Source organism: Ursus arctos, unplaced genomic scaffold (genome assembly GCF_023065955.2).
Source record: "Ursus arctos isolate Adak ecotype North America unplaced genomic scaffold, UrsArc2.0 scaffold_18, whole genome shotgun sequence".
Classification (NCBI taxonomy): Eukaryota; Metazoa; Chordata; class Mammalia; order Carnivora; family Ursidae; genus Ursus; species Ursus arctos.
The window spans coordinates 57773496-57800493 of NW_026622852.1; the positions used below are offsets into that span (position 1 = coordinate 57773496).

Here is a 26998-nt window from a genome sequence, read left to right on the forward strand (position 1 = left end):
CGCGCAGAACTGGTCTAGCTCTGGCTGTCCACACGCTGCTGCCCTCCTGTCGGCCACCAGGGGGCAGTGCCCGCCGCAATCCAGGCAGCCAGCAGCGAGGGCGGGGGCGGGGGGAGGGGTGCTAGGGGATCCCAAGCCCTGTTCCTGAGAAACCAGCTGGAGGCACTGACCCGCCCAGCAGGACAAGCTGCCTTGGGTGGAATCTCTGAGCCAGGCCGTGGTGGGGAACCGGTTCCAGCCTCCCCTCCAGCACCTCCTGCCCATTCCTATAAGGAGCCCACGGGGGGGGGGGGAGGGCGGGGGGGGCGAATCTGAGGCAGAAACGTTCCAGGATGGGCCTAACTCATCAGCAACGCTCCCCCGCACAGACTACCCAAGGGCCAGGTGATGGGGTCGAAGCCACAGATGGAGACAGACCCCTGCCCTCTGGAAGGAGCTCACCCAAGAGAGTACAGAGACCAGCATTCACCCTGGGAAGTGCTGGGGACACTGTCGTCCCTCCGAGACCAGCATTCACCCTGGGAAGTGCTGGGGACACCAGCATTCACCCTGGGAAGTGCTGGGGACACTGTCGTCCCTCTGAGACCAGCATTCATCCTGGGAAGTGCTGGGGACACTGTCGTCCCTCTGAGATCAGCATTCACCCTGGGAAGTGCTGGGGACACTGTCGTCCCCCTGCCCAGTTGCAGTGCTGATGGGATCTTCCCCATGCTAGGCACTGTGCTTGGCTGGGGACACAGGTGACCATGATCAGGGAGCAATGTGCACAAAGGGGTGATGGCACTCCCAGCACAGCCATTCCCAAGGGGTGGGGGGGGCAATCCTCCTGGAAAATGTCACCTTGCAAAGACCGAGGATGTGCAGGACACAGCCAGGTGACAAGGAGGACGTCCAGCCTGAACCAACAGGGATAGGAAAGGATGCAGCACATACAGGGGCATGGGAGTGGCCAAGCTTGCCTGGAATTTAGGGCATCAGTGGCAAACACAGCTGCAAAGCCAGGCACGTGGGGGTCTGTGTGCCAGGAGGGGGGCCTGAGCCTGACTCAGGGGACAGTGGAGAGCCACAGAAGGCTTTAGAGCAAGGGGAGGGCATGAGCTGAGCTCTCCTTCTGGGGACTTACCTGCACAGTGGGCTTCCAATGGACATAGGGAGGAGGGGAGAGGAGGCGGCATGGCTGGGTGGGGAGGGCATTTCAGAAGCAAAAGCCGGAGGCCTGGGCAGTGGGCAGCACGGGGCCAGATGGCCCAGACTGAGTCCAGCGCCTGGGACCTGGCAAGAGCCCTTGGACAGTCGGGAAAGCAGGAAGAAGGGAGGCCCAGGGAAGTCGCCATGGGCAGGGGAGGTTAGGGATCTGGGGCGAGTGCCTGAAGCCCCCTCCACCCACCCTTTCTGTCCCAGGCTGGCTCCCACCCACCACCCCGCCCTGCTCCGCCTGTTGTCTTCCCAGGAAAAGCTGCCTCTACGGTCATAGAACAGCACTTGTCACTGAGCCCAAATCCGGTCAAAGCACGCAGACTTGGTATGTGAAGTCCCACGCTGGCCAGGCCCCTCCCCTGCCTCAGTTTACCCACCCACCTGCATGGCTTCCAACGCTTCTTTGAGCTGCTGCCTCTCGGGCCGATCAGTGGAATGGCTCAGAAGTTCCTGCACGTGTGAGAGAGGAGTCCCGGGTCACCATGCGGGGACGCCAGCCTCCGTCCTTGCCCCCACCAGGCACGGGGTGTGGGCACAGAGCCAGACCCTCAGGACAAAGTCCCTGCCCGCCGGCCCGGGCTCTGGCTCAGCCGCCCAACCCAGCACAGACAGCAAGCCCTCAACTGGGGACACACTGCTTCGAGACGGGCTGTCCCCGAACCCCAGGGTAACAGGGAGCACTTGAAAGCAACGCGAGGCAAAGCTCTGGGCTAAGCGGTAACGGCTGGACCCACCGAGGAGCCGCATGCCACACACACACCACGGTCTCTCCCCAGGTCTGTCTGTCCAGAAGGACTTCCCACTTCCATTTCTACCGTGGCTGCCAGGAAGCTCAGAGACTGGGTTCAGTGACCCACTCCAGGCCACTCTTACTCCTGCTCTGGGGACACATTTCTGTCTCAACGTTCGGCTCTCTTACAGATTTCAATCCCAGTTTCCCCTTGTCCGTTTCCTGTGACAAACATTCCTGACGCGCGTCACACAGGCTGCGGGAGCAGATTCGCTCGCTTGCCTCTCGCGCCGGCCCACGTGGCCCCGTCCGCGCCCTGGAGGCAGCTGGGCCTCCACCCCCCCGCCCCGACCCGGTGGCGGCCCCGGGCCACGTGGGCTCACCTTCAGAAGGAGGTGGTACTTCAGGACCCTCTGCATGGGCACCACGAGCAGGTCTTGAAGCTTAAACTTCCCGTCCTGGACCTTCAGCGTGCATTCCTGGGCAACGGGAGCAGCAGGGGGATGGGGACCCTCACCGGGGCCGCTGGACCCCAACGCTCCCATCCCGCAGCCCAGGTGGGGGGCGGCAGACCTAAGCCCTGAACTGGGGCCCAGGTGTGTGGCCCTTCCCTGGCCTAGCTCCCCAAACAGGCGGGGTCTCCCACAGACCCTTCCCAAACCAGGTGTGTGCAGAGGGGTGGGCTTCCCAGCAGGCGGGCAGGGTCCCACGGCCGCTTCGTAGCCCCAGGAGTCTGCAGTGGGCACCTGAGGGCTCTGGGATTCGGAGCCACCCCTGGCCTGGCGCTGACCAGGGAAGCCCACTCACACCAAGGCAGGGCCATCCTCCGGAACTGGGGGCTCCCCACTGATTTCCCGGACACACAGGGGCAACATGTATCTCCAGGGGACATGCCCCCCAGCACTGCGAGAACACAGGGCCCCTGCACCAGGATTCACTCTAGAAAGGGTTTGACTGGCCAAATCCAACAAGGGAATCCCAGCCTCAGGGAGCAGCTCAGTTGCCCCCCACGAGGGGGATGGCGAAGGGGTCCTGGAGAGGGGCTCACATGGGCAACTGGACAAGTGCCAGAGACTGGCCCTGAGCCTGGGGTGGGGATGGTGACGGGAGGGAAGCTCCTTGGCTCCCAGCAAACGTCCATCACCTGGGGTCCCCCTGGGGTCAGGGGTCAGTCACAGCCCCTTGCTGAGCCGGATGTGGCCCCAGGGGCCTGGCTCTGCTGCACCCAGGGACCTCGGGTCACCCAGGTGACGTCCACCTGCCTCCCCCCCACAAATGCAAAGGGAAAAAAATCATCAAGAAAAACATCTAGAGAAACCGTCCCATCACTACCCTCACATCCACCTTCCCCCAGTAAGGGCAAGCAAGGGGCCAGTGAGCAGGTGAGCGGGGGACCAGCCGGGAGCCCCCATTACCTCGACCTTCTGTCTGAAGTCCTCCCGGCCGGCGAGGAGCTGGTTCAGCGTGTTCTGGGCGTGCTCCATGTGGCTGCAGTACTCCCCGTAGATCAGGAGCCTGGACAGGGAGCGCACGCCCACAGCTTCGTGAGACACCGCGGCCCCGGGCCCGGCCTTAGCTCCCCACGGATGGCACGGCAAGCGCACAGCAAACGGGTCTCCCTCACTCGTTAACCTGCTCTGTGGCTCTGCTCTTTCCGTGTGGCTGCCTTCTCCCTCCCAAAATACTGCCAGGCCAGGAGAGCTGCCAAGATGCTGGGAACGAGGGGCTCCCCCGCTCTCCCTGGCCCCCAAACCCAAGGAGGTCCCCACTCTGTGGTTCTATTTCAGGAGAGGACCGGGTCTGGAATGGGGTTCTCACTGCCACCTCAATCCTGCCCCCGGAAAGGCCAGGAGAGAAGCCCCTGCCGCCCCAGGGCTGGGGGACCCCAGGAATGCCTGGACTCCTGTCTGCAGGCTCTGAGCGCCGTGGCCCTTCCTGGCTCCGCGCTTGCGTGGGGTGGTAGCCCCCGTGCCGACATTTCGGGGCGTGGGGACCGCGGGGTCAGCCCTTGCTGCTTTCACATGACGCCGACACACTCTGCCTGGGTCCCGGGCAGCCCCTCTCTGGGGGCAGGGTGACGTCAGCCCCAAATGCCCTGCTGCACGCCCAGGGGAGGGACGTGGCCGCGCGGGCCTGGGGGTCCTGGGGGCAGCCTCAGGTCACTCTCTCCTGCCCTGACACCCTCTAACACCACGGCCGACCCCCACTACAGACTTCGCAGACTGAGCTCCTGCCACCAAGAGCCCAGCGCTCTCCGGGCCTTGGGTCACGAGCCTGACACTTCATCTTTGAAAATCTCATCGTGCGACTATAGAGTTGGCCCCGCGAGGACCACATAGGTGACAAGCATGACGGTCACAGCCAGCGCCTCTGGGAGCCGCTGCTGCCCAGTGCTTCCTGCACACCACCATGAGCCCTTCACCCACTTACAAAGGGAGGGGCGATCAGCCCCATTCTCCAGGCAGGGAAACTGAGGCCCCAGAGAACTTGCTAAGGGTCACCCGCTGAGAACAGGTGAGGGCCTGGCCAACAACGCAGCTTCATCGGGAGGCTGGGCCCCGTCCAAGGCCTCCAGTGACACCCGCCAGAGGGTGCTGCGGGAGAGCAAACGCCTGAAGGCCCCTCCCGCCCAGCTCTGGGGGCTGGGGGCAGTCCCTGGGAGCAGCCCAGATGGGCTCAGGGCCGCTTCTCCGTGCCCCGTGGACACGGCTTTCCCGCGGGGCACCTGGCGAGGTGCTCGGGTGCTGGGGGCGGGCGGCTGGGCCCGCAGCTGGCTGGGCTTCCGGGGAGGCGGGCTCTTGAGAAGCAGCATCCCGGGCTGGGGGCTCCCAGGCTCCCGCTGTAGGGCCCGAGGGCATTGGGGACAGACGACACCCACAGTCCTCCCAACACTGGAGGAACAAAGCGGCACGTGGGGAGCATGTTTTCAACCCAGCGAGCCTGCGACTTCAGAGAGGCCCGGCTGGAGCATCTCACGGCTCCTGCCCTGGGCCTGGGCCCGCTCCGAGGCTCCCCAGCCCGCCCCCCTGCCAGGCCGCTGCCGCACTCTCCAGCCGCCCAGAGACTTTTCTTCGCTGCCAGCTTGCAGGGAAGCTTCCGGCATCGAGAGGCTGAGATGCTAGGACTCCTGCGAGAGGCGGACCCGGTCCCGGGCCTCACACAGAAGCCCACCGTCCCCGCCACCGACGAGTAGAAGGCACCACAGCCGCGCCCCGCCATGCTCCGGCCGCACACTGCTTTGCATGAGAACCTGAGCCCTGGTTTCCGCTTAAATGAGTCTGTTATTAAACTGAAAATTTCAGTATAAAAGCTGGTAAATCTCATCATCTCTAGAAACATCTGGGGGACTAGAGACTCCAAGGTTCCTGTCAAGTTGTTTTGAATGAGCAGACCCGGCGACGGCCCAGCCGCTCCCATGGAGGAACTATGTGGCCAGCGAGAGCATTTCTCCTAAGCACCCGGGGGAACTATGTGGCCAGCGAGAGCATTTCTCCTAAGCACCCGGGGCCCGCAGCTCTGCAGCGCGCCAAGTCAGCCTTAGGGGCTCCCCCTTCACTTCAGCACACCCTGGCTCATCTCGGCTCAAGGTTTTTGGCAGAGAGGGTGTATGGAGAGTGGGTCCCAACCCTGTTTTCATCACAGCACAGCTCCCAGCCCCCGAGCCCCACACGGCACTTGCAACCTTCTCTGGCCAGCAAACTTCTACTCATGCCTCAACACCCTGCCCCATCATTTCTAGCCCTGCCTCCTTTCCCCTCCCAACCCTGTCCCTGGGTTTCGTGAGGTGAGACAGAAAAACAAGGAAACAGGTGGAGAGCCTCTGGGCACAGCCCTGCCCAAAGTCGAGTGAGAAGCAGCAGCGGGCCACCCACCCCCCTTCACTGGCTCTGAGCTGCAGGGACAGGTCCATCCAGCCTGGAGGCCTGGCCTGCTCAGAGGCCCGACACGTGGCTGTGAGCGGCCACAACCCCATCCCGGCTGCCCGAACACGGGCAATGCAGTGACTGTGGCTCCCAGCAGGCAGGGGCTGCCGCTGCAGGGAAGGGAGCAAAGCTTGAAGGATGGAAAGAGGCGGGGCCACGGGACACACTCGCACCTGAGCTCAGCTTGTCTTCACAAAACACCACTCCCAGAACAGGGCCCCCGAGACTCTGAGAAGTGACATGACTCTTGGTCACCCAGCAAGGGAGCAGCAAGGCCAGACCCCGAAGTGCATCCATGGGGCCCCAGACCAGTCTTCCGGGCCCCCATGCTGGAGACCCAGGCCACCCCAGTGCTGAGCCCTCGTTCACCCCCACCGACCCCGTGGGTGGTCTGAGATGGGAGAGGAGCTGCATGAGGGCCGAGGAGAGACTGGAGGGGGCGGGCCACAAGCCAGGGGACCTGGGGGCCACCAGCAGCTGGTAGAGGCAGGAAGGCGCCGCCCCACCCACACCTTGATTTCGGCCACAGAACCGACAGAGTATGTTTCTGTGGGGACCATCAGGCCTCTCAGCGCCGCCCACTCTCAGCTCTGGGCCCTGCCGCTGGCCAGGCAGCGTGGGCCACACACGGGCCCTTCTCGGCCTACGGAAGGAAGTGAGCTAAGGAAGTGAGAGTTGACAGGCCTCCCTTCTAGCCACGAACATCTTGTGCTGTTGAGAAAAATTATCCAGCTTTTGGAAGAAGAGCAACACACACGCAGGGGACTTAGTCATGGTTCGAGGTCTCGGAGGGCCCCTGGAGACAGCCGGCTGCCTCGGCCACCCGGGCCCGGGCAAGGCGGTGAGGTGGTGTCCTGGGGCCTGGCTCGCCGCCCGCGTGTGGAGACCGCTGGGGTGCAGATGCGCTCTGCCCTGTTGAAGACACCCCAACGGCGTGTCCAGGGTTCCCCCCTCATTTGTGTCTTCCTTCCCCGCCAGCTCGGCACACCAGCGACTCGCTCCGTCCTCTGAATGCGCGGCGTCAGCCTCCGGGTCCCTGACTCACGAGCGGGCACCCAAGCCTGGTGTGTGTCTGTAGGACTGTGTAACTTCCTGCACACACAACTGGGACCCCCTACAGGGGGGCATACATGCATCTATGGGGGGGCGACCTCCCCGTCTCCTGACCGTTGTCACAGAACTCCCAACTCTCCCGGTGCCTGGGGACCCGGCCAGAGCAGGTCCCGGACACTGGTGGCGCTCCCGGGTACGCACCGAAGACGCAGGACCGAGCCGGAACAACGGCCAGACGCTTGGAAGGCGGGAGACCAAAGGCCTGTCCAGGTCAGAGGGTCCCAGGCAGCCCTGCCAGATGAGGCAGCCGCACAGCACCTCATGGGGGCTCGACGAGCTTGGACACGGTGGGCTCTCTCCCTGCAAACCTTGACGGGGACCACCCCGCTTCCCTGAGACCCTGGCCCGCAGGCGGGAGTCACGACCAGAGGGCAGCACCACCCAGCCCGACACCCTGAGCGGCCAGAAAGCGCAGAACACAGTGCTCAGCTGTGGCAAAGCCGTTAACGCTCCTGGGCCCTGGGGTCGGGGGCGGGGACTTGCCTTCCATCTTACTCTGATGGCCGCTCTTCCTAGAAGCACTTGTGCAAAGCTCCAGAGAGTTCCTCCTAAGAGCTACACCTCCGCCTTCTCGCTGGACCACAAAGTCCCTGTGGCCGGTTCCCTTGGTAGTCTTTGGCCTGACCCACTGACCCAGCTTGGCGAACCCCAGCCACAGATAAGAACCATGTGGCTCTTGTTACATCCACATCTGCGAAAGGCAAGCCTTTCCCAAGTCCCACTTCCCACTGTGTGGGACTTGTCCCCTCAGGCCAAGGCTAAGAGGAGCATCCACCTTGTCTGAGGACTGAGGCTGCATTAATGGAAGTATTAGCTCCAAAAAGAGGGAGGTGATTGTCTTCTGCCACTTGGCGCTGGTCATACCACACTTGGATGCTACTCCACCCTTCATCCGTGATGAGCTGCCAGGATCTTGCCACGAGATTCTTCTGTGGTTTCCTCCTGCCCTCATAAACAAACATCTAAACCCCTATCTTGGCCTTAGGCAGAAGCAAGCCTCCTGCAGAAGCAAGTCACACCTTAGACAATCTCCTCTTGGCCCGCTTCACGCTTGCTCCTCTGGCCTCTGCCAGTTCCCGAACAGTCCGGCTCCAGCCTCACCCAGGGGCCTTCTCAGCAGCTTCTGCTCCCCCCACCTCACAGCTCGCTGCCTCTCACCCTGGTCCTCAGCACCCCACTCCTCTCCCTCTTCCTGTCCTCTTGTTTCCTTTGTCTGTGAACTTGCTTTTCATCCCCTCCCGTCCCTCCCTGTCCAGAACAGCTGGGGCTATTCTGCTCTGTACACAGCAGGCACTCTATAAATGCTGTGGAATCAGTATGCAAACAAACCAGGACCGTAGGTGCTGACTCAGAAATGAGGAGGCAAAGTGGCAGAAAGATGGATGTAGGGACAGACTAAGGGACTGGGCACATGAACTCTGACGGGACGCAGCCAGGCTCCTCCCTAGAGGGACCCCAACTCAAGGGCCCAGTCCCCAAAGCCTTGCTGGGTAGAAATGACGGGCATCCCCGTGGGAGCAAGGCCCAAGAGCCAGGTGAGGCCCAAAGCTGTGTGCGGAAGCCGGTGGCCTTGTTAAGGGCAGGCCCGGGACGTGGAGGTTCTCAGGGAAGGGCAGGTCATCCGTCTGTCCCCTGGCCACGTGCCATCGCTGCCCTGGGGGTGGGTTCATGGGCCTCAGAGGCAGCCCTGCTTGGTTTGCAGCCTCCCTCCCCCTGGAAGAAGTGTCCGATGTGTCTGCCACCGGGGCGAGGGGACGTCTGACAGCTCTAGCCTGAGTTGGCTCCAGCTGCCCATGGGCTTGCGGCCAGGCGAGAGGAAAATGTTGCTGGGGACTGGGAGCAGGTAAGGGACCGGCCTGCCCCCCGCCCGGGGCCGCCAGTGGTCTCGCATCTGCCCCTACGCTCACTTGAGCGCTGCCTGCTCCCTCATGCCTCCCAGGGGCCCAACCTGTGGCACCTAGAAAGCAGGCTCAGGGGATCCTTGCCTGGGTCACAGGGCACGCAGGGGAAGCACTGTCAGGTGCTCGTAGGCGGAGGCCCCTGGAATCCAGCCCTGGGATGGGCTGCCTGGCCAGGAGGGCACGTGAGCTAGCTGGCGGTCCCCTGACAGTTTCCCCGCAGATGAGGATGAGATGGACCCAGGCTCCCAACCAGCTGCTGCGGGGCCTCCCCTCAGACCCTGCAGAGTGGACCCCAGCCTGGCATTCTTAACGAGCTCCCAGCTGGCTCTGATGAGCAGCTGGGCAGAAGAGCCGTCAAGACAGAACCTTCCGGCACTTTCTCCAGAGCCCGAAGGACAGAAGGCAGGGCCTCGTCTGATAGGCCTCTCGCAACTTCAGTGGCTGGACTGCGTCATCCGGCGCTCCCGCAGCACCGGGCATCCGGCCAGGCCCTCAAGTCGTCGGACTTTGTCCCTGGCTTTGAAGACGAGATTGCCCAGGCTCCGTGAGGAGATGCGGGGGCCAAGGCCTTTATGGAGACGGCAGAGGCGTCCTGACAGCTGCCCCTCACACCTACTTAGAAGCTTCCAGAATCCCAGTCCTCCCCTGCCGGACTCCGGCAGGACATTTCGAAGCACAGAAGGTGGCTCTGTACCCCTCCATCCACCGGGGTTGAGGAGCTTAAAGCAAACAACGAAACAGATTCACGGAAGCCTGCTGACGGCAATGTATGCTTCTTTAGAAAGGATCCTGTGTCTGTTTCTAAATGAGTTGTCACCCTCCTCCGTCGACAATACTTGATCTGGACGGTCGGAGAAGCCGCATCCGGGGGCACGATTCCTGCCCACGGATTTCTGGCCATAGGCAGGCCAGTGCCATCTGTGTGTCTAGACCTGGCCTAACCAGCTGGACGCCGTGGGGAGGAGAGAGGCTGCCTGATGCGTAGGGTGTATGCCCCCTCGGGCTTCGTGGACATTTGCCCCGATGCCACGGAGACTTGGAGGAAACCGGCGCACGATCGGAGGACCCAGGACCACCCTCCTTGGCACTGGAAGCACCGTCTCAACACGCTGGGGGCTGGGGCTGGCTTATGCCAGGGCGGCCGAGCAACCCTGCCCCCAGCTGCCACTGTGCACCCCCCAGCCCATCTACCTGGCCCAGGCCCACCACCTGCCTGGCCACCAAAGCCCTTCAGTTGACACAGACAAGCCATGTCAGTAGCACAGGCATGACCCTCAAGGTACCACGTGGCACAGAGAACATCCTTGCCCCTAACGGAAGGATTAGCAAGTCAAGGTCCTATGACACACGCAGGCAAGGAAGCAGGGATGTGGCCTCAACCCCGGGCACCCAGAGCCCTGGAAGCCCCGTACTCAACCCTGCAGGGGCAGGTTTGGCTTCTGTCATTAAGTGGCTGCCACGTGCCACCGCCCCACCCAGGCCTAGAGCAGAGGAGCAGAGTCTCCCAGGTGCCGGATGCCCATGGGGCTGGCATGCAGCAGGTGCACCGTGCTGGTGAGAACGTCCTTCGGCTACCAAGACCCCGAGGCACAGAGGCAGAGGGAGCTGGTGCAGCCCTTGTGAAGCCTCTGCCCATCCAGACCCTTTGGGGGTCACCCCTCCAGGCTGTGACTGTGGGAAGGGTGCGCAGCTCTCTCAGTTTGTAAGTGAGGACAGGGGTTCATGGGGCACAGCCACAGGCCTTGAGGACCTCGCTGTGAGACTCGCACCTGAGAAAACCCCAACCGGCCAGCTCCGCCCCATCCCCATAGCAAAACCTGAGGCCCCGCAGACAGGGCGGGACCGGCAAGGCGGGCCTGCCACTCACCTTTCCTTGAAATCGAGGAAGACCTTGGCCAGAGTGCTGCCCCCTGCCATCATGGACACGTCGATGGCCCGCAGGAAGCTGTTATGCACCTTGATCAGGTCCTGGGAAGGACAGTCAGCGCGTGAACAGGTGCGCTGGGCCGGCAGGGCCACGGGCTCGTGAATCACTCTCTCCGGGCGCAAATACGGACACGAGCGTGAGGCCCCGGCGCCGGGCGCGCTTCCCCTCGCAAACACTAGAAGGTGCTGCAGCGCCGGGCGCATGACGGGACCTGCTCGGCCTGTCTGGACACGGGGTGGCCGACCCAGGGCAGGCCCCGATGCCAGAACGGGACCACGACGGCCCCGGGCGGCTATGGCCACTCAGCATCCTTGTTACCCTCCCGCGGTGTGCAGGCACATGGGGCGCTCTGCCCTGGTCTGCGGCTCTGGGGGTGGACTTTCTCCATGGGGACAGGTGTTTGTCCACATCTCAGAGCAGCCGGACAACCGGCAGGCAGCACTCCGGGGCTCCCCACAGCCCCCGGTCCGGCTCCCCCTCTGTCCATGGCCATTTGTGCTGGCCACCACGCGCGGCAGGACAAACTCTGAGGAGGGGGCACAGAGCGCTAGAACCTCCCGAGTCTGGCTCAGCCTCCCCCAGGACCAGCACCCACCCCTCGAGCTCACGAGGGGCCGCGGGAGGCGGGCAGGAGCTGCTGCACCCGCCGGGCGTTCCCGGAGGAAGCCCACCCGGGTATAGCTTCCAGAGCCTCCCGCCAACCCCTGCCCGCTCTGCTGACCACATCAAGGCGAGCCTCCTCACAGGACATCACCTTCCCGTGTCTGGGCAGACGTGTGCAGAGCTGGAGGGGACACACTGCTCTCCGGCTGACAAACCTCAAAGCTCTCCTAGGCCAGCACAGACGGCAGGCCACGGAAGCTCGCAGAAACCTCGTCCTCCTGTCTCCTGAGACCAAAGTTCTCAGAGGGAAGGGGGGGCTACTCCCCTCCTGCCTGTCAGTCTGAAAAGCACCCCACAGCACCAACCAACCGTGCCCCTGGCAGGGACGCAGCTCCCCGGGACCCGCGGGACAGTCAGCTTGGGACCCGCTTGACGCCCGAGCCGGTCAGGAGCCTGAGCCTGCCGCGGTGAGCCGCGGGCTGGAACCCTTACCTCCAGGTTGATGAAGATGGCTGTCACGTCCGCCGGGCTCAGCACCAGCCTCAGGGGTGTCATGTAGTTCTAGAACAGGGAAGCCCACCACCGTCAGCTCGCCTGGAGGGTGCCAGCCCCTTCGAGGCCACAGCTGCCAGTGGGGGGGCTCTGACAACCTCGCCAAGGGGCAGGGGCCAGGGGCTCTCCGTGGGGCGGTGATGCAGGCCTGGGGCACGAACCAGGGCCCAGCGTCGCTGGAGAATGCATGCATTCTGGGGACACGTGGGCTTCGTTCTGTGGGGTGACGACGGCACGGCAGAGTGCGGGGCTGGGGACGACGGAGCCAAGCGCCCACAGCCACCACAAGGGCAAAGCGCTGTGGTGTCTGACAGGCTAGACTTCAACCCTACTGCAACTGGGGTTGGTGCTGCTATGGCTGTTTGAGACGTTTCAGGAAACTGAGGCCAGAGAGGTGAGCACATCACGCAAGGGGACAGGGGACAGGGCCTCACTTCCCACCCGACACTTAGATCCCTGAGCTGAAGTACAGCCCTAAACCTGTCATCCAGAGATGCCCCCAACCCCAGGAGCCCCGCCGTGGCAGGGAAGGGTCCTGCCAGAGTCCTCCAAGCCCAGCCTCCGAGGAGACGTACATGTGGGAAACCGTCAAGTCGTGCCCCAGAGGCCCGGCAGGGCAGGACCTGCCACCCTCTCCCCCAGGGATGCTGGGCCCTCGCGCCTCTCCTTGGCTGCGTACAGAGCAGGACACTGGCGGCCGCTGGAGGTGGCCAAGCAGCTTTCCCTGCGCCGAGCATGGGCTGGCACTGGCCGGTGACTGGGTGTTCTCACCTGCGACGCGGGGGAAGCAACACCTACCTCCACGGGTAGGGGAGGATTAACATGGGATTGCCCCCGAGTGCTCAGCACCCTGCATGCCCTGGCCGAGCCCACTCCCTGCTTAACCACCAATGTGCATCACGCCGGGGACCCACAGCCCTGCCCGTGAGGCCGGCCATGTCCCAGAGGTGGAGACAGACCGCAGCAGCCCACCAGTTTCCTGCCACGGGACTTAGGCTGTGTGGAGGAAGTGTGAGGCCTGCAGGGCCCTGGAAGGAGCTGACCTGGGAGCGGGGACTGGCGGAAGGAGGGGGACTGTCCGGGGAGGGGCAGGTGGAGAGCCAGCGCCAGGGTGTGCGGCCAGGAGGGTGCTGGTATGTTTGCAGAAAGGCCAGTGGCCAGTGGGAGGGAAGGGCAGGCACATGGGGCTGGCTGAGGCAGGAGCCGAGGAAATGTCATTCTGAGGCCTGGGCCGGACTGGGGGCCAAGGGCAGCCCAGGACTCCTGGCTGGAGGCTCCACAGTCATGGCCACACTTGGTCCTACACCACAAGCCAAGAAGAGCCAGGGAGGCTCTACCTTGAAAACAATGTTGGGTTTTCACCCAGTAAGCACCGGCCATTGGCAACAAGGACTCTCAAGTGACAGGGAAATGTCTCTGAGCCGGTGTCCACGGGAGGCCAGAGCAGGGTGGGGCCAGGAGAAGGCCCATCCGTGGTCCTCAAGGAGCTCGGGAGGCCAGCAGGGAGAGACGACTGACCAGCCATTCAGGGGAGCACAGGGTCTGCCGTGGGGGCTCTGCAGGCTGACGTCATGGGCCCTGACTATACCCCAGCGGCAGGACACCCATAGCCACCTCTGGGGTGATATTACTGTTACCCCAATTTACAGAGTGGGAAACTGAGGGCAGAGAATGCCTTAGGGGAGAAGGTATACACAAAGCGCTTAATTTAGCACCCAGCATGCAGGAGAGAGTATTCATCAGGAGCTAAGCCCGGCGCCATGAGGAGCAGAGGCCATTAACGATGCCCAGCTTAGTCGGGAAGGAGCCACCCAGACAAGCTCAGGACGGTCCTGGGCCGAGGTGAGGGCTGAGGGCCGGGAGGTGGGCCCGGGGGCGAGGGTGACAGCCCACGAGGACTCTGGCCAGCTGGAGCCCGAAGCCTGTGTGGGGGGCTGGGGGTGGGGGGTGCCTGGTGGCAGCCACACCCCAAGGGACCGGTGGTGCCCGGAGAGGGCGGGGGCCTGCACCCACCTTCTCGATGTCCTCCAGGGTTCGGTAGTACTTGGCCTCAGTCTCCTGAATCTCCAGCAAGCAGCAGTTCCTCTTGTCTTCCTCGGACATGCCCATTTTCTGAAGGAAGGACACAGGACATGAGCCAGGCCTGGCCACGGGGTCACCAGGGGTGACATGGAGGGCTTGGGTAGCAGATAGAAGGGGGCCTAAGCCCTTCCCCTGCTTCTGCAGATGAGGAAACTGAGGCACGGGGCGTGTGTGGCATGAACCTGAGGACTGGTGACAGCTCAGAGAAAGGCACGGAAGCTTCTAGAATCTGGGCTCCTGATGCACTATTCTGAATTTTACTAGACCGGCGTGGGGCCCGCATGAGCCAGCCCCTCCAGCATAGACAGCAGGTGGGGCATGCTTACAGGGCCTACTATGTGCACAGGGAGAGGCTCTGACCAGCTCCCCGAGGACCTGTGTCCACCAACCCAGCAGCTGACCGAGCACCGACCTGTTAGTGCCGGGCTGGGCTTTCCCAGGGTCCCCAGCCTCTACCCAGGGTCCTGAGGGACCAGCTCAATGGCAGGGGTCACCGGGGACATGGTTCTGTGGCAGGGCCTGCTCCCTATCTCTGGGGGGAATGTGGCCACAGGTGGGATTGACCAGGAGCCTGTGTGGCCACAGGGATGGGGGAAGAAGCTGCAGGTGGGGTGACTGTTCAGAGGCTCTCTGGATTTCCAGACCCTCTCCTCACGTCCTTTTAGGCTGAGTGAGCCACACAGATCCCTAAGTGAGGCTCTGGGGAAGCATGGCTGGGCCTGACACGCCATGTGGGCTCCTATCTGCCCCAATGCCATCCTCCTCCTTTAGGAAACGCCCCAGGGGCCCCGCTGGAGTTTGCTGGGGCCGAGGGCTCCAAAGAAAGTGCCAGATGGGGCACATCACCCAGGGGGGCCAGGATCAGGCAGGAGGTCCCCCAGGGCTCCTTCCCAAGCCCCCTGTGGTCTGGGTGCTACACTGCTGCTCTCAGGGCTTCAGAGGGATGTTGGGGGCCTATGATCCCCCTAAAACCATGTGTAAAAATGTGGGGCCTGACAGCATCTCGGTGTGGACAGGGTCCCAGGCTTTTTCCAAGAGATCGGAGACCTCTCTGCAAGGTGGAGGAGGATGGTGCTGGCAGAATTTATCCCGGGCCTCCCTCCACCTGCCACTTACCTGCATGTATCTTATCTGAAAGCGTGAAGAAATAAATCACAGAGAGAACCAATTAACAGTGTCAGCTCATTATCCGGGCTGTGCTGGGGAGGCAGGGACACTCATCTGCATTTACCCAACAGCCCCAGGATCCTGTCACAGCCCTGTGCCCGTCCGCCCGCCCGAGTGTCAGCCTGGCTGCGTGGGGAGGGACGGCGCTCGGCCCTTCCTCCTGTGCGGGCTCCGAGAGTGGCACCTGCCGTCCCCTGGCTTTAGCTTCCTTTGGGAAGGTCTCCATCTACCTTCCACTTAGACTGTTCGGATAGCTCCGGACATGACCGGGGAGGAAGTAAAACCAGCTGTTTTATCTCGGAGGACGGGCAGGAGGCCGGAGGCCCATGCTACGAGACCGACAGGACAGCTTGTGAGCAGCAGCACGGAGTGCTGTCAGGACACTGAGCGGAGCAGGGCAGGTGGGATGTCAGCCTGTCTCCCCCACAGTCCCTGCAGGTCCTGTAAACAGCCCGGAGCCTGCCCTATGCGCTTCAGGACCAGGGACAGCAGCAGGCCCTGGGGATGGCCCACTCTAGGGTCTCTGCAAGCCAGGCACAGATGGGGACTCTTGGGGGCATCTCCAGCCTAGAGGCAAGGGAGCCCCCTGCCAAGTGCCTGGGGCCACAGCATCCACTCCCCCCCACCCCCGCACAACCTTCAACTTCAAAGGGCTTGGGAGGGATGTGGCCCCAAATCCAGAGGGCTGGCCTGCCTTTCAGGCCAGCTCCGGGGGGGCAAAGCAGAGATCTCCATCAGCCGGGCGATAGCTTGGCCTTCCAGCCCCATAACTGGTCCCCTGGACAGGTTCAGGGGCAGAGCTGCCCCACCGCAAGGCTGCCTGAGGGAAGGGCAGCATTGGCCCTGGGCAGACTTGGGATCACAGAGAGAGACCCCTGGTAATGGTGGGGACCCTCAAACCCTTCAGGAGCAAAACGAGAAACCCATTCCGTTCCAAAGAGCAGAGTTTGGGGGCTGGGAGCCCCACTGCCATGTTTCTCTGTGCCTCTCCTGGCGTGATGCTGGTGGGGGCAGATGCCACCAGAGCGGGAAAGGCCTCGTTGGGGAGCTGTCGCCCCAGCTTTGTTTTTCCACCACCAGCTGGTTACTCCCACACCGAAGGAAAACACTGAAATTTGCTTCCTGAGAAATTCCCCGTTTCTTCAGTGAAAGCAAACAGCGTCAAAAGCTTCCACAGTTGGCAAGTGGCATTTGGGCCATCTCCCAGGAGCGTGGGGACCCAGGGGGCTGTGGCCTGCCCCCGAGGGCCCCAACCTCCCCCTCCCGGGCCGACAGGACCCCAGCCCGCCGCACGGCAGCTGCTGGCAATAAACCCGCCCGGCAGCGAACTGGTGTCCGAAAGATTATTAGCCAACATCGGCTCGGAAATAAATATCCTTGCCACATAAAAGACGCACAGCTGGCTAATTGAGCCAACGGCGGTCTCCTTGCTCTCCGCACAAAGGAGTAAAATGATGTGCGCTCCGTGCGTCTGAGCCCCAGGCGCTATTTTCAGACTCCCCGGGCAGGAAGGACTTGGAATCCAGCACACCCTCCGGAGAATTCCGGGGCGGCACTGTCACACTCCGGTCTTCTCAGAACGTCCCATAGGGAGGACTGGGCCCGAGGACAGCGAGGAAGCCCACAGGGGCCAGAGGGCCTGGGGTGCAGCCTCGGGAGCTCCCTCTGCTCCAGAGAGCCCCTCACCCCCCGGGAGCTTGGAGCTTTCGGAGCGGGGGCCACGCTGCGAGCGAGGGGCGGCTTACCATGGGCTGCTGCACCTCCACCTTGATAATGTCCTCATAGATGTCGTCGCCCTCGTCCTCGCACGGGACGCAGTCGTAGATGTCCTCCCCCAGGTCATGCTCACTGTGCGGGAGGGAAGCACGTCAGGCGCATGGAAGGGAGGGCCCAGTCAGGTCTACACGGGAACGCAGCACAAGGGGCCTCGTGGGAGGAGCAGGGCTCAGGACCACCATGAGCCCCTCCCGCTCGACCTCCATGTTCGGGTCCACAAAACGGGGTGGCGTACCTGCCTCCTGGGGCTTCTCTGTGTTTACACCAGGTGGCGTAGAGAGCATCGCCTCGCGCTCCACCTGCCCCACGTCTACAAGGACCTACTGTGACCACGCCCTAACTTCTCCACCCGTTAGTGAATGCTGGGGGCTCACGCCACCACGCCCGTGACCTGGAGCCCCGCGTGCTCTCGGTCAGCCCCGGGCATCCCCAGCACTGTCGCGGAGGTGTGCGGGTCAAGGAGCAGAGCTCACACACGGATGCCTTCCCTACTAGGCGGTAAGGAAGCAGAGGGAGCGGAGAGGAGCACGGAGCTCGTGATGCAGCTTTGCAAACAAGTGTAAGGAGATCACCACTCACTTTAGACTCTAATCAACCACCATGCTCTGATTTTACTCCAACAAACTGTCCCCTCAGCCTTGCCCGACTTGGATCCTAGGACACCTCCTCCGGGAGGCCCTCGGGGATCCCCAGCCCAGTCTGTGATCCAGGACTGCCCCCTCCCCGTGCTCTCATACAAAGTCTATCCTTCTTGCTGTATCTCCTGTTATTTTCTAAGTTTCTGTGGATGAGTCTGTCTCTTCCCTGGACAAACCCAACTTCTTAGCCCTTCTGAACAACGTTCCCAATAGACAGCAGGTGCTCAACAAATATATCCATCAGCAAATGAGCCAATCCAACTACATGCGGCGGGGCCACGGTGTCCCGGGCCCAGGGCTGAGCAGCTCTGCAGACGGCTGTGGGGGCCAGCTCGCCCTGGAGGCACATGCCATCCCCGTACGGACACATCTCAGAGCCCAGGCTCAAAGCAGCACCTGGCAAAGCTGATTTCCAGAAGGCACGGAGATTTGGAAGAGCATCTCCCCTCTCCAGGGCACTGGGTGGCCAGAGTTCAGGGCCACAGGGCAGCCAGGGACAGAGAGAGCAGAAATGATACCCAGCAGCTCTCATGAATGGGTTTCCAGCCCCGTCCCAAACCCGGCTTGTCATCTGACAGGCTGGGAGGGTGGGGGGCCGGGAAAGATCATTCAAGATCTACGTGAGATAGGGAGGGAGAGTTTGTATTCAGGAGAGGCCTCTGCAGCCAGCCAGAGGGGGCTCCCCTAAGCCCTGGGTGCCTCCCCATGAGACTGAGCATGACTGCGGTGACACATCTGGGCTTCCCTCTGGGGGGGCTCGGGTGGGGGGTAGGTGAGCCAGCTCCGACTTGATGAGACCCCCACAGGCAGCCGATGAGCAGGGAAGGAGAGGAGGCCGCTGCGCTGGGTACTTCCCTCTGTGCCACTCCAGATGTATGGAAGCCCAGCACTGGCCACGGGACAGAAGCTGGCAGGGGACAGGTCACACCGCACTAGACCAGCTCACAGACTCAGTAACGATTGCCCACCGGTGAGCCCTTCTGTGCCAACGCACCTGCTTGGCACTTGGAAAACACTGATCCTTTCTAGCCTCACACACCCTCGGAGGCGGAGAGCCCCGCGGCCGTTTCCATGTGGACAGCTGTCTGAGGCCCCACAGTGCAGAGCAGTGCCCCAGCGGTGACAGGGACTCGGCTGGGGACCCACAGGAACCCACCATCTCAGAGGTCCGTCCCCCTGGATGGGCCTTGGGAAGGGCTGCTCGTGTTGACACAGATCACCTCCTCTGCCTCTCCAGATGCCGTCCCCAAGGAAATGGCTCTGGGAGTGCTGCCCGCCACGTTCCTTGGTGTCCAGCAAGTACCGGCAAGGGTTCTTTCTGGCAGGTGCCAGCCACCCCCGATTTCTGCCGTGCAGCAGAGCGAGGCGCGTGACAAAGCCACTGTCGAGAGTTCTGACACCGTGGAACCAAGGGGAGACTGGGAAGGTTTCAGGCTCTAAATTAGACACCTCGAAGGCAGCGGAGGCCATTCACACTGTCCGGAGACAGACATCGGCTTTGCTCTGATGGGCTGGGGGAAGGAGGTGGGGGCCTCTGACAGTTAAATATCCTAAGAGCTAATGAAATGAATAAAAATCACCGAAAGTAGGCCTGGAGAGGGGCCTCAGGTCACCTGGTTCAGGGGCAGCCAACTGCCAGCACAGGGGCCCCCGTCCTCAGCCCACGTTTGAGGGGGACATCCTAACTGACCCCCAGACTCTGTCCCACCCCCTTAGAAGGAAAGAACTCAGGGAAGTCCCACCATGGGTCAGCCACAGTCTGAGCTCGAGATGCAATTTCTTTGCTTCCCCAAACGAGCCCAAGGCTCTCCAGGGTACAGGTGAGAAAGCTGGGGCACGTGGTGCCAGGGACCTTACCAAGACCTTCTGGATTCTTGGGAGGCCATACTCCTGTTCTGCCACCTCCTGGTCAGCTGGACAGGTCACCACCTTCATTCACCGACCGCCTGATGATGGGCAGGAGGGGCACTGAGAAATCCAAGAGCGGATCTACAGATCTTGGGGTGAATCAAGCAGCAGCCCCATCCTGAGCCCAAAGAAGAGCGGCGGTATGTTAATGAGGGAGGGGACGGTGAAGGGTGGATGGTAGAGAAGCTTCCTGCACAGGCTGGACTTGAAGATACTTCGAGGCCTGAGCAGACGACTGGGTCCCAGAGAAGACTCCCTCTTCCCTGGAGCCACCTGTAAGAGCCAGAGCTCACTCACCCATGCAGCCCCGACATCTCGCCTCAGATCCATCTGTGCCGTCGCCTGCACGGCAGCTCATTCCCGTCTACTGCCAGGTACCGTCCACTGTAGGAACAACACGCCATTTGCCAACCCTTCTCCTTCCGACGAATGCGTGGGCGGCCTCCTCGTTTGGAGTATCTGGTTGTCCTGTGTTCTCTGCAGCTCTGGGTGGTATTAGCCTCTCTGATTTTGGCCCCTGGAAGGGGCATGTCGTGAACCATCGCTACAGTCTTACTTTGCATTTCCCCGATGGCTGATGATGTCTAGGATTTTCCGTGTATTTCTGGACATTTGTGCATCGTCCTTTGTGAAAGGCCTGCTTGAGACTTCCCTCCATTTCTAAAAATCAGTTGCCCTTTTCCTACTGAAAAAGAAATAGAGCTCTTTATATATTCTGGACACAAGTTTTGCATCAGGTATGTTTTGTGAATTTTTCCCAGTCTCTGGTTTTGGCTACTTATTTTCTTAGTGATATCTTTTGAAAAACATTCGTTTTTAATTTTAAAAAAGGCTAACATCACATTTTTCTCCTATGGTGTCCTGACTCTGTCCTGTGTCCCATCTAAGAAATCGCTGCATCTTGTCTAAGAAATCTTTGTTTTCCAGGGTGCTGGGATTTGTCTCCTGCTTTTCCGTCTAAGAGATTATAATTTTAGTGTTTAGCTCAGGTCTCTGATCCATCTCAGACTTCCGTGCATGGTGTGGGGTAGAGATCGAGGTCCACTTCTCCTTAGGGATATCCAGGGGTTTCGGGACAACTGGTTGAAAACGTCCTTCTTCCTGCTGGATCACTTAGAGACCAAAACCACTGCCCATGCAAGTGTGGGTCTGTCTTGGAATTTTATAATCTATATCGTCAACCTACTCACCTATGCCTGTGGCAGGTGCAATTTGTTTTGATTACTTCCGTTTTTTAACAGTAAGTCCTAAAACCAGGTGGTTTAAGTCCCTAGCTTTGTTCTTTTATGAGATTGTTTAGGGCTATTCGAAGGTCCTTTGTATTTCAGTAGAAACCTTACAATAATCTTGTCCAAAAACAAACAAACAAACAAACAAACAAACAAACAAACAAACAAAACCAGCCCGCTGGGAGACCAGGCACCTTAACAGTATCCTCTTCCAATCCATGAACATAGTACATACACCACCAGTTACAAGGTCCTCCTCCATTTCTCTCAACAATATCTTATGGTTTTATTACAGAGGTTTAGGAAGTTGGATAGTCTGGGGCCACTATGTTGGTCAGTTTTTTCCCTCTGCCCATTGTCTCTCTCTTCTCCCTCTGGGGTTCCCATTACACGTATGTTGGACCCCTTGGCACGGCCCCACGTGTCCGAGGCGCTGCTGGCATCTTCTTTTCTCTCTGTTCCTTCGGGTGTATTTCTTCCACTGCACGACCTTTAACGACCTTTAAGTCAGGGACTCCCTCCTCTGCCATCTGCAACTTCTATCAAAGCACATCCAGTGACCGTTCATTTCAGTTACCGAGCTTCTCAGTTTTAGGGTCTGCACTTGGCCCTCGTCGTTGCATCTATCCCTCTGCTGAGGTTCCCCAACTGTACATTCATTTGGTGCACATTTTCCTCTACGTCCCCGCCCGTGTTTACAAAAGCTGCTAATTGTAACATCAGAGTTCCCTCCGGGTTGGTTCCTACGACTTTTTCTCTTTTTTTTCTCAATAGGACTTTTTCTGTGTCGTTGCAAGTTTGATGACTTTGTACTGAACACCAGGCATGACGAACGATGTGCTACGGAGATTCCGTTATTTCTACTGAATACGTGTTCTAACAGACTGTCGACTCGGCTGGACTCAAACTTCAAACTCTGTCTTTCCAGTAGTGAGCAGCAAAGCAATACTGCTGAATTTAGCTTCTGGAAGCTGGATTTTTTTTTTTTTTCCTGGCAGCCTCAGGGTCTTTCTTGTGTGTACGAGGTTTAATGGTCAGCCAGGGATTTCGGTGGATTATTAGATCCTGGGGCTCCTGCTCTCTCAGGTCTCTCCCTGCCAGCATTTCCCTCCTAACTTTCTGCTGCCCTACCAGCCTCAATGTCTTTCCTCTGACACCTCAGGCTGACGGGAGTGCAGCTTTCTACCTGGTCAGGCGAAGGCTACAAACCCTCCAATCCCACACACAGTGAGCGCTCCTTGAAGAACCTGGGGCTCCTCCAGGTAAGAGTGACAGGACACTGTCCCTCCCCCCTCCCTGTGCTCACAGAAGGGACAGGACCACACAGACTAGGACCCTGGGAAGACACCCAGAGCAGTTACCCCAACACACATCCACTACCATGCTCCCAGTCTGTTTCCTTCCTCAAAATCAGTGAAGACAAGGAACATTCATTCATACGGGATCCCTCTTCACGCACCCCTTCCCATTCACCTCTTCCGACTCACTCAGGGCTCTGTGGCTAAAGACAGGCAGCCAGAAACACAAGACGTAGAGCTGTGTTCTGGTGTCTTAACTTGCGACAGAAAAATCTGAAAGACGCAGGCACCGTCCCTTCCCTCTGCTCTGCACAATGTTACCCAAAGCCTGCCGGAGACCAGAGAAGCGAATCATCAGTCATCTGCCTATGATGGCCTCAGTTTTCCCTCCTCTGGGGGTCCTCATCATACAGCCGTAGACCACTCACACCCCCATGCTTTCTACGTTTACCTTTCTTTCACGTACAGAAACACTCTCCCAAACGTTACTTAGCTCAGGCCAATGAGCTCTAAGAAATACAGGTTTGTGATATTACCTGAAATGACAAGACACCTGCACTAGAATCCCCTTCACGCGTGTTCCACGCTATGGGACAGGGGAGGGGGTAAAGGCAGCAGCGAAGAAGTGGGTTTCTTCTTCACTAAAGTGAAATTATGGGGGCCCCCGGCTGGCTCAGTTGGAAGACCATGCGGCTCTTGATCTCGGGGTTGTGAGTTTGAGCCCCACGTTGTGTGTAGAGGTTACTTAAATAAACTTCAAAAAACATTATGAAAGTAAAATCAAACATATTTGTGTAACTCGGCAACTAAGATAAAACACCCATCAGATGTGATTTTTAAATCAACAGCTCTCCTCAGACCAGTTCTGTGCCAGCAACTTGTCAATGGCGTCCACGCTGCACCATGCACCTCGCCGTCCAGGTGGGGAGACGGACAGGGCAGCAGCTACAACTGAGATGCTTCTAGAATGCCGTGGCATCATCTGCGCAGGGCGACAAGCTCTGGTTCCCAACAGTTCTGACCCTCTGGCCAACATGGGCACAGACGTCCCACTGTCACTTTTTTAGCAAAGGCATCATCTCCAAAAGTGAGTTTCCCAAACGGGGTCGGGGACAGATGACACGTCTTAAGCATCTGTTACAACAGATTAGTTTATGTCATGACCTGCTGGGCCCGGTGCACCTGACGGCCGTGGCTATTAGAGGGAAGGAAAAAGAAACGACAGCTATGGCAGGGGAGGGGAGCGTGAGTCCCCCGAGTGTTGGAGTGTCCTGAGTGCGGCGCACCGACCAGGAGGGAGATGCACGTGCATGAGGATCCTGGCCTCTGGTCTCCGGTGACACAAGCCTCCTGGGTGTCCAGCGATGACCCGGCACCCAGAACCGGGGCCTGTACACAGTCCCATAGGGGCGAAGGTCTCCCATCTGGGCCTGGCGCACTTGAAGCAACCCCAGCCCCACCTCCCACTATCCCGCAAAATCCAAAAACACCTTCTGAATCAGCAGAGGGCGATCCCATGTGCTCCGTGTCGCTTTCGTCTGAGATCGTCCCGATTACACCCTGGCTCTTTTGCCAATCAGTCCCTCAGGCCAACAGAGACTCATCTTGGGGAGGTTCTAACTCACCAGAGGCTACATGTCACGGAAAACCTCAAGGTCCGTGCCACACGGAAGCTGTGCATGTCACAGCACTCGGTCAGCACCGGACGAGAGCTGGCGGGTCCTTACCTCCTCAGGCCAGACAGGGGCACGCCAGCGGCAGGAACTTGACTCACTAGTCCGCTCACCCGGAGGAGAAGCAGCCAGACGCATCAGAGATCAGCCCTCAGCTCTGCCAGTTTCTGGCTGCGTCACTCTGGGCAGGAGGACCTAAGCCTCAGTCTCCCCATCTGCGAAGTAGGAATAACCCCACCCTGCCGGTAAGGTGGTTGGAAGGATCAGCCACGATGAACGTGCAGGCCTGGCATACAGCAGGTGCTCAGTAAGGGGCGGCGGGCTGCCAGCATCGAGGGTGGGAGGGGAGGCTCAGTGGGACGATAGTTAGCACAGGGACCTGCGCTCAGTGAAGAAATAAAACACCGTCCAGGTTTTGAAACACTTGAGGCTGGGAGTCTGGAGGCCAGGTCTCAGAGCCAACGGGGACTTTGAGGGCTTCAGAGACGGCCCTTCCCTGTCCCGCTGCCCACGAGCGGGCCCAAGGACGGTGCGAACGGGGCGGGTGGGGGAGATCCTGAACCAAATCGGAAAGGGCAGGTGAGCGTCCTGGGTCGGGGCCAGACCCACGCCCCGGCAAGACCCACCTGGTTCCCCTCCTCGGACACGGGTGGCCCCGGCCTCCCCAGCCCTCACCCACTGCTCCGCTGGGGGGGGGGGGGCAGTGACCGGCCCTCCCACCTCTCCCTCTCCCGCTCCCCCTTCTCCCTCTCTCTCGCGGGCTCATCTTTTCGCTCCTGCTGTTTTCCAGCAGGCAGCCGCGCTGACAGATGCTAAATCCCAACAATTATTTTCGTCCTCACAATGGCCCGCTGCCCCCCAGAGAGGGCAGAAACCCGCCTCCCCTCCCGCCGCAGACCCCGCGGCCCGGCCCCTGAAGCCTGGCCTGCCTGCCCCGATTTTGTTACAGAAAGTCAGCTGCTCCGAGAGGCCCGCCGCCTGCGGAAAATCAAAGAAAGGCGAACAAACTCTCTGCTCTCGGCCTCCGGCAAGGCTGTGTTTACGGTGGACATAAAGCATCGCTACTGACAGGCGCGGATGTGCGTTCTGGCCCTGGGCTGTCTGATGCCGGGAAGCTGGACACCGAACCACCATTAACTTGTTACTTGGAAACCAAATCGGACATTTCCTGACCTCGGTCCACGCCGCGCAGCAGGGAGAGGGGGCCTCGGAGGGCCAGCAGAAGCCAGCTGTGGGCTGGGTGGCCGCACGTAGGGACAGACACATAGACCCTAAGCAGACCCTCACCCCAACCTGGGAGGGAGGGGCTGCTCTTCCTACAGCAGGGCCCAGAGAGGGCAAGGCAGGCCCCCTAGGCTGCCAAGCCATGTAGAAGCACACCAAGACGAGACCCTGGCTGCCAGACTCCCAGGGCAGCCCAGCTCTCCTGGCACCGTGCTCCCTACCAAAACCCTCTCTTTTCCCGGGGTTACTTTCTAAGTAGTACAAGGGCATCCCCCCCACCCAGGGCTGGGTGATCAGGGGAAGGTCCAGAGGAGTGTCCTGGGTCACAGCAGCAGATGGCTCAGGGGTTCAGTCCCTACACTGTCATGTAAAGTGTGCTGTGTGACCACAGGAAAGTCACCTAACCCTCTCTGAGCCTTATGTCTTCAATGGCAGAATGGGGACAGGACCAAGCCACTTTGCAGTGTTGTGAAGGCTGAGATGATGGGGCCTGGCACTCGGGGACTGCTGCTCGGGGCCTCAGAATGGGAAGACCAAAGGCTCAGGACCTCCCCACTACCGCCAGGCACGTCGTCTGTGCCAGGGCACAGGGCTCAGGTCAAGCTGCCTGCCCTTAAGGGGGAGCTCAGCTCTGGGGGCGGGGGACAAACACAGGAAGGCTATAGTGACACGGTGACAGAGACAGTCCTGGTGTGCTTTTAATCTTCCGGGGAAGGAGCACTTCATTTGGCCTAGTAAGGCCAGGGTGGCTTCCTGGAAGAGGTGCCCTCCAGGCTGGGTTTTGTAGGATGCAGATTTGTAAGCCATTACAGCAGGGATCATGCACGTGACAGGACACTCTGTGCTGAAATGCAGGGTGTTAGGCGTATTCATGTTTCAAGCAGTACTTTTTTAAAAGATTTCTATTTATTTATTTGAGAGACAGAGTGTGCGAGAGAGAGCACAAGTGGGGGGCGACAGGGGGGCAGAGGGAGAGGGAGAAGCAGACTCCCTGCCAAGCACAGAACCCAGACCCCGGGATTGTGACCTGAGCCAAAGGCAGACGCTTCACCGACTGAGCCACCCGGGCGCCCCCTAAGCCACGACATCAAGTATGTATTGAACACAAGGGAAACAATGTTAAAAAGGCCTGGTCTTTATACTCAGAGCATCCCAGGAGCGAGTATGGAGAAAGAGATTTAGAGAGGCCCTGATTAGACAGAAGGCGAACCTCTCCCAGCCAAGCCCAGCTGGTCCCTGCTTCCTCCTGGGACCAAGATGATTGTGCACATCTTGGAAACTTCCCTCCACACTGGCCTCCCCCACCCCCCGGCAGAGACTGTGAAATCAGGCCACAGAACCGCTGTGACCTGCTTGGTCACGAAAGGACCCGGGGCTAATTAGGTATCAAGAATAAAAATTCACGTAAGTGTGGGCTATATCCAGGGGCCTGCATCCATCTGAATATTTAGCAGGGCAGAGGGGCACCGGGGCAACTGCTCTGCATTCATTCATGAGGGCCCCTCGTGCAGACTCGAGCACAGGGAATGAACAAACCAGGGGTCAGGAAGCAGGGTTTCAGGCCAGCCCGAGCAGCTCAGGCCCGTGTACCAAGGGGCCGAGATGTTCCAGGAGGGCAGAACGGGAAACCTCGGAGCTGTGGGGAGCAGAGCATTGGGCGGCCCATCTCACCAGCTGTGGGCAGCTGTCTCCACAACCAGAATGAGAGGAAGGTCCTAGGAGCCTGGTTACCGGGCAGGGTTTGGACGGACGGCCCTCTGCCCAGCCTGTCCTGTAGCCAGCTCTGGAAGGGCAGCTGGTCTGGACCACAGGGGCAGGACAGAGAGGCCAGGGCTCCAGGGCTGCCTGCCCCACCACCGGGCCACACATACAGACACGGTGACTTTGGGGGCAGGACTGCCAGCCCTGAATTCCTGAGTAACCCACAGAGACGCAGCGGAGACCCAGACCCTCCCCGGACTCTGGCCCAAAATAAGGCAGTAAGCAGCCCAGCGGGGGAGAGGGAAGGTTTCTTAAATCACACTTTGGCAAGTCCTATGCTCCCTCAAAGTGTACTT

General features: G+C 60.3%; 1 protein-coding gene across 2 annotated transcripts in view; it reads right to left on the minus strand.

Moving 5' to 3' along the window:
• The window catches only part of VAV2 (vav guanine nucleotide exchange factor 2), a 167913-nt gene that overhangs the window by 26687 nt on the left and 114228 nt on the right, over positions 1-26998 (minus strand). For both annotated transcript variants that reach the window (XM_026514298.4, XM_057313820.1), the window contains exons 5-11: positions 16941-17043; positions 13960-14058; positions 11887-11955; positions 10732-10832; positions 3343-3442; positions 2311-2406; positions 1579-1647 (exon numbers count right to left, since the gene is read on the minus strand). In XM_026514298.4, the coding sequence (XP_026370083.1) occupies positions 1579-1647; positions 2311-2406; positions 3343-3442; positions 10732-10832; positions 11887-11955; positions 13960-14058; positions 16941-17043 (637 nt within the window). The remainder of the gene's footprint in view (positions 1-1578; positions 1648-2310; positions 2407-3342; positions 3443-10731; positions 10833-11886; positions 11956-13959; positions 14059-16940; positions 17044-26998) is intronic.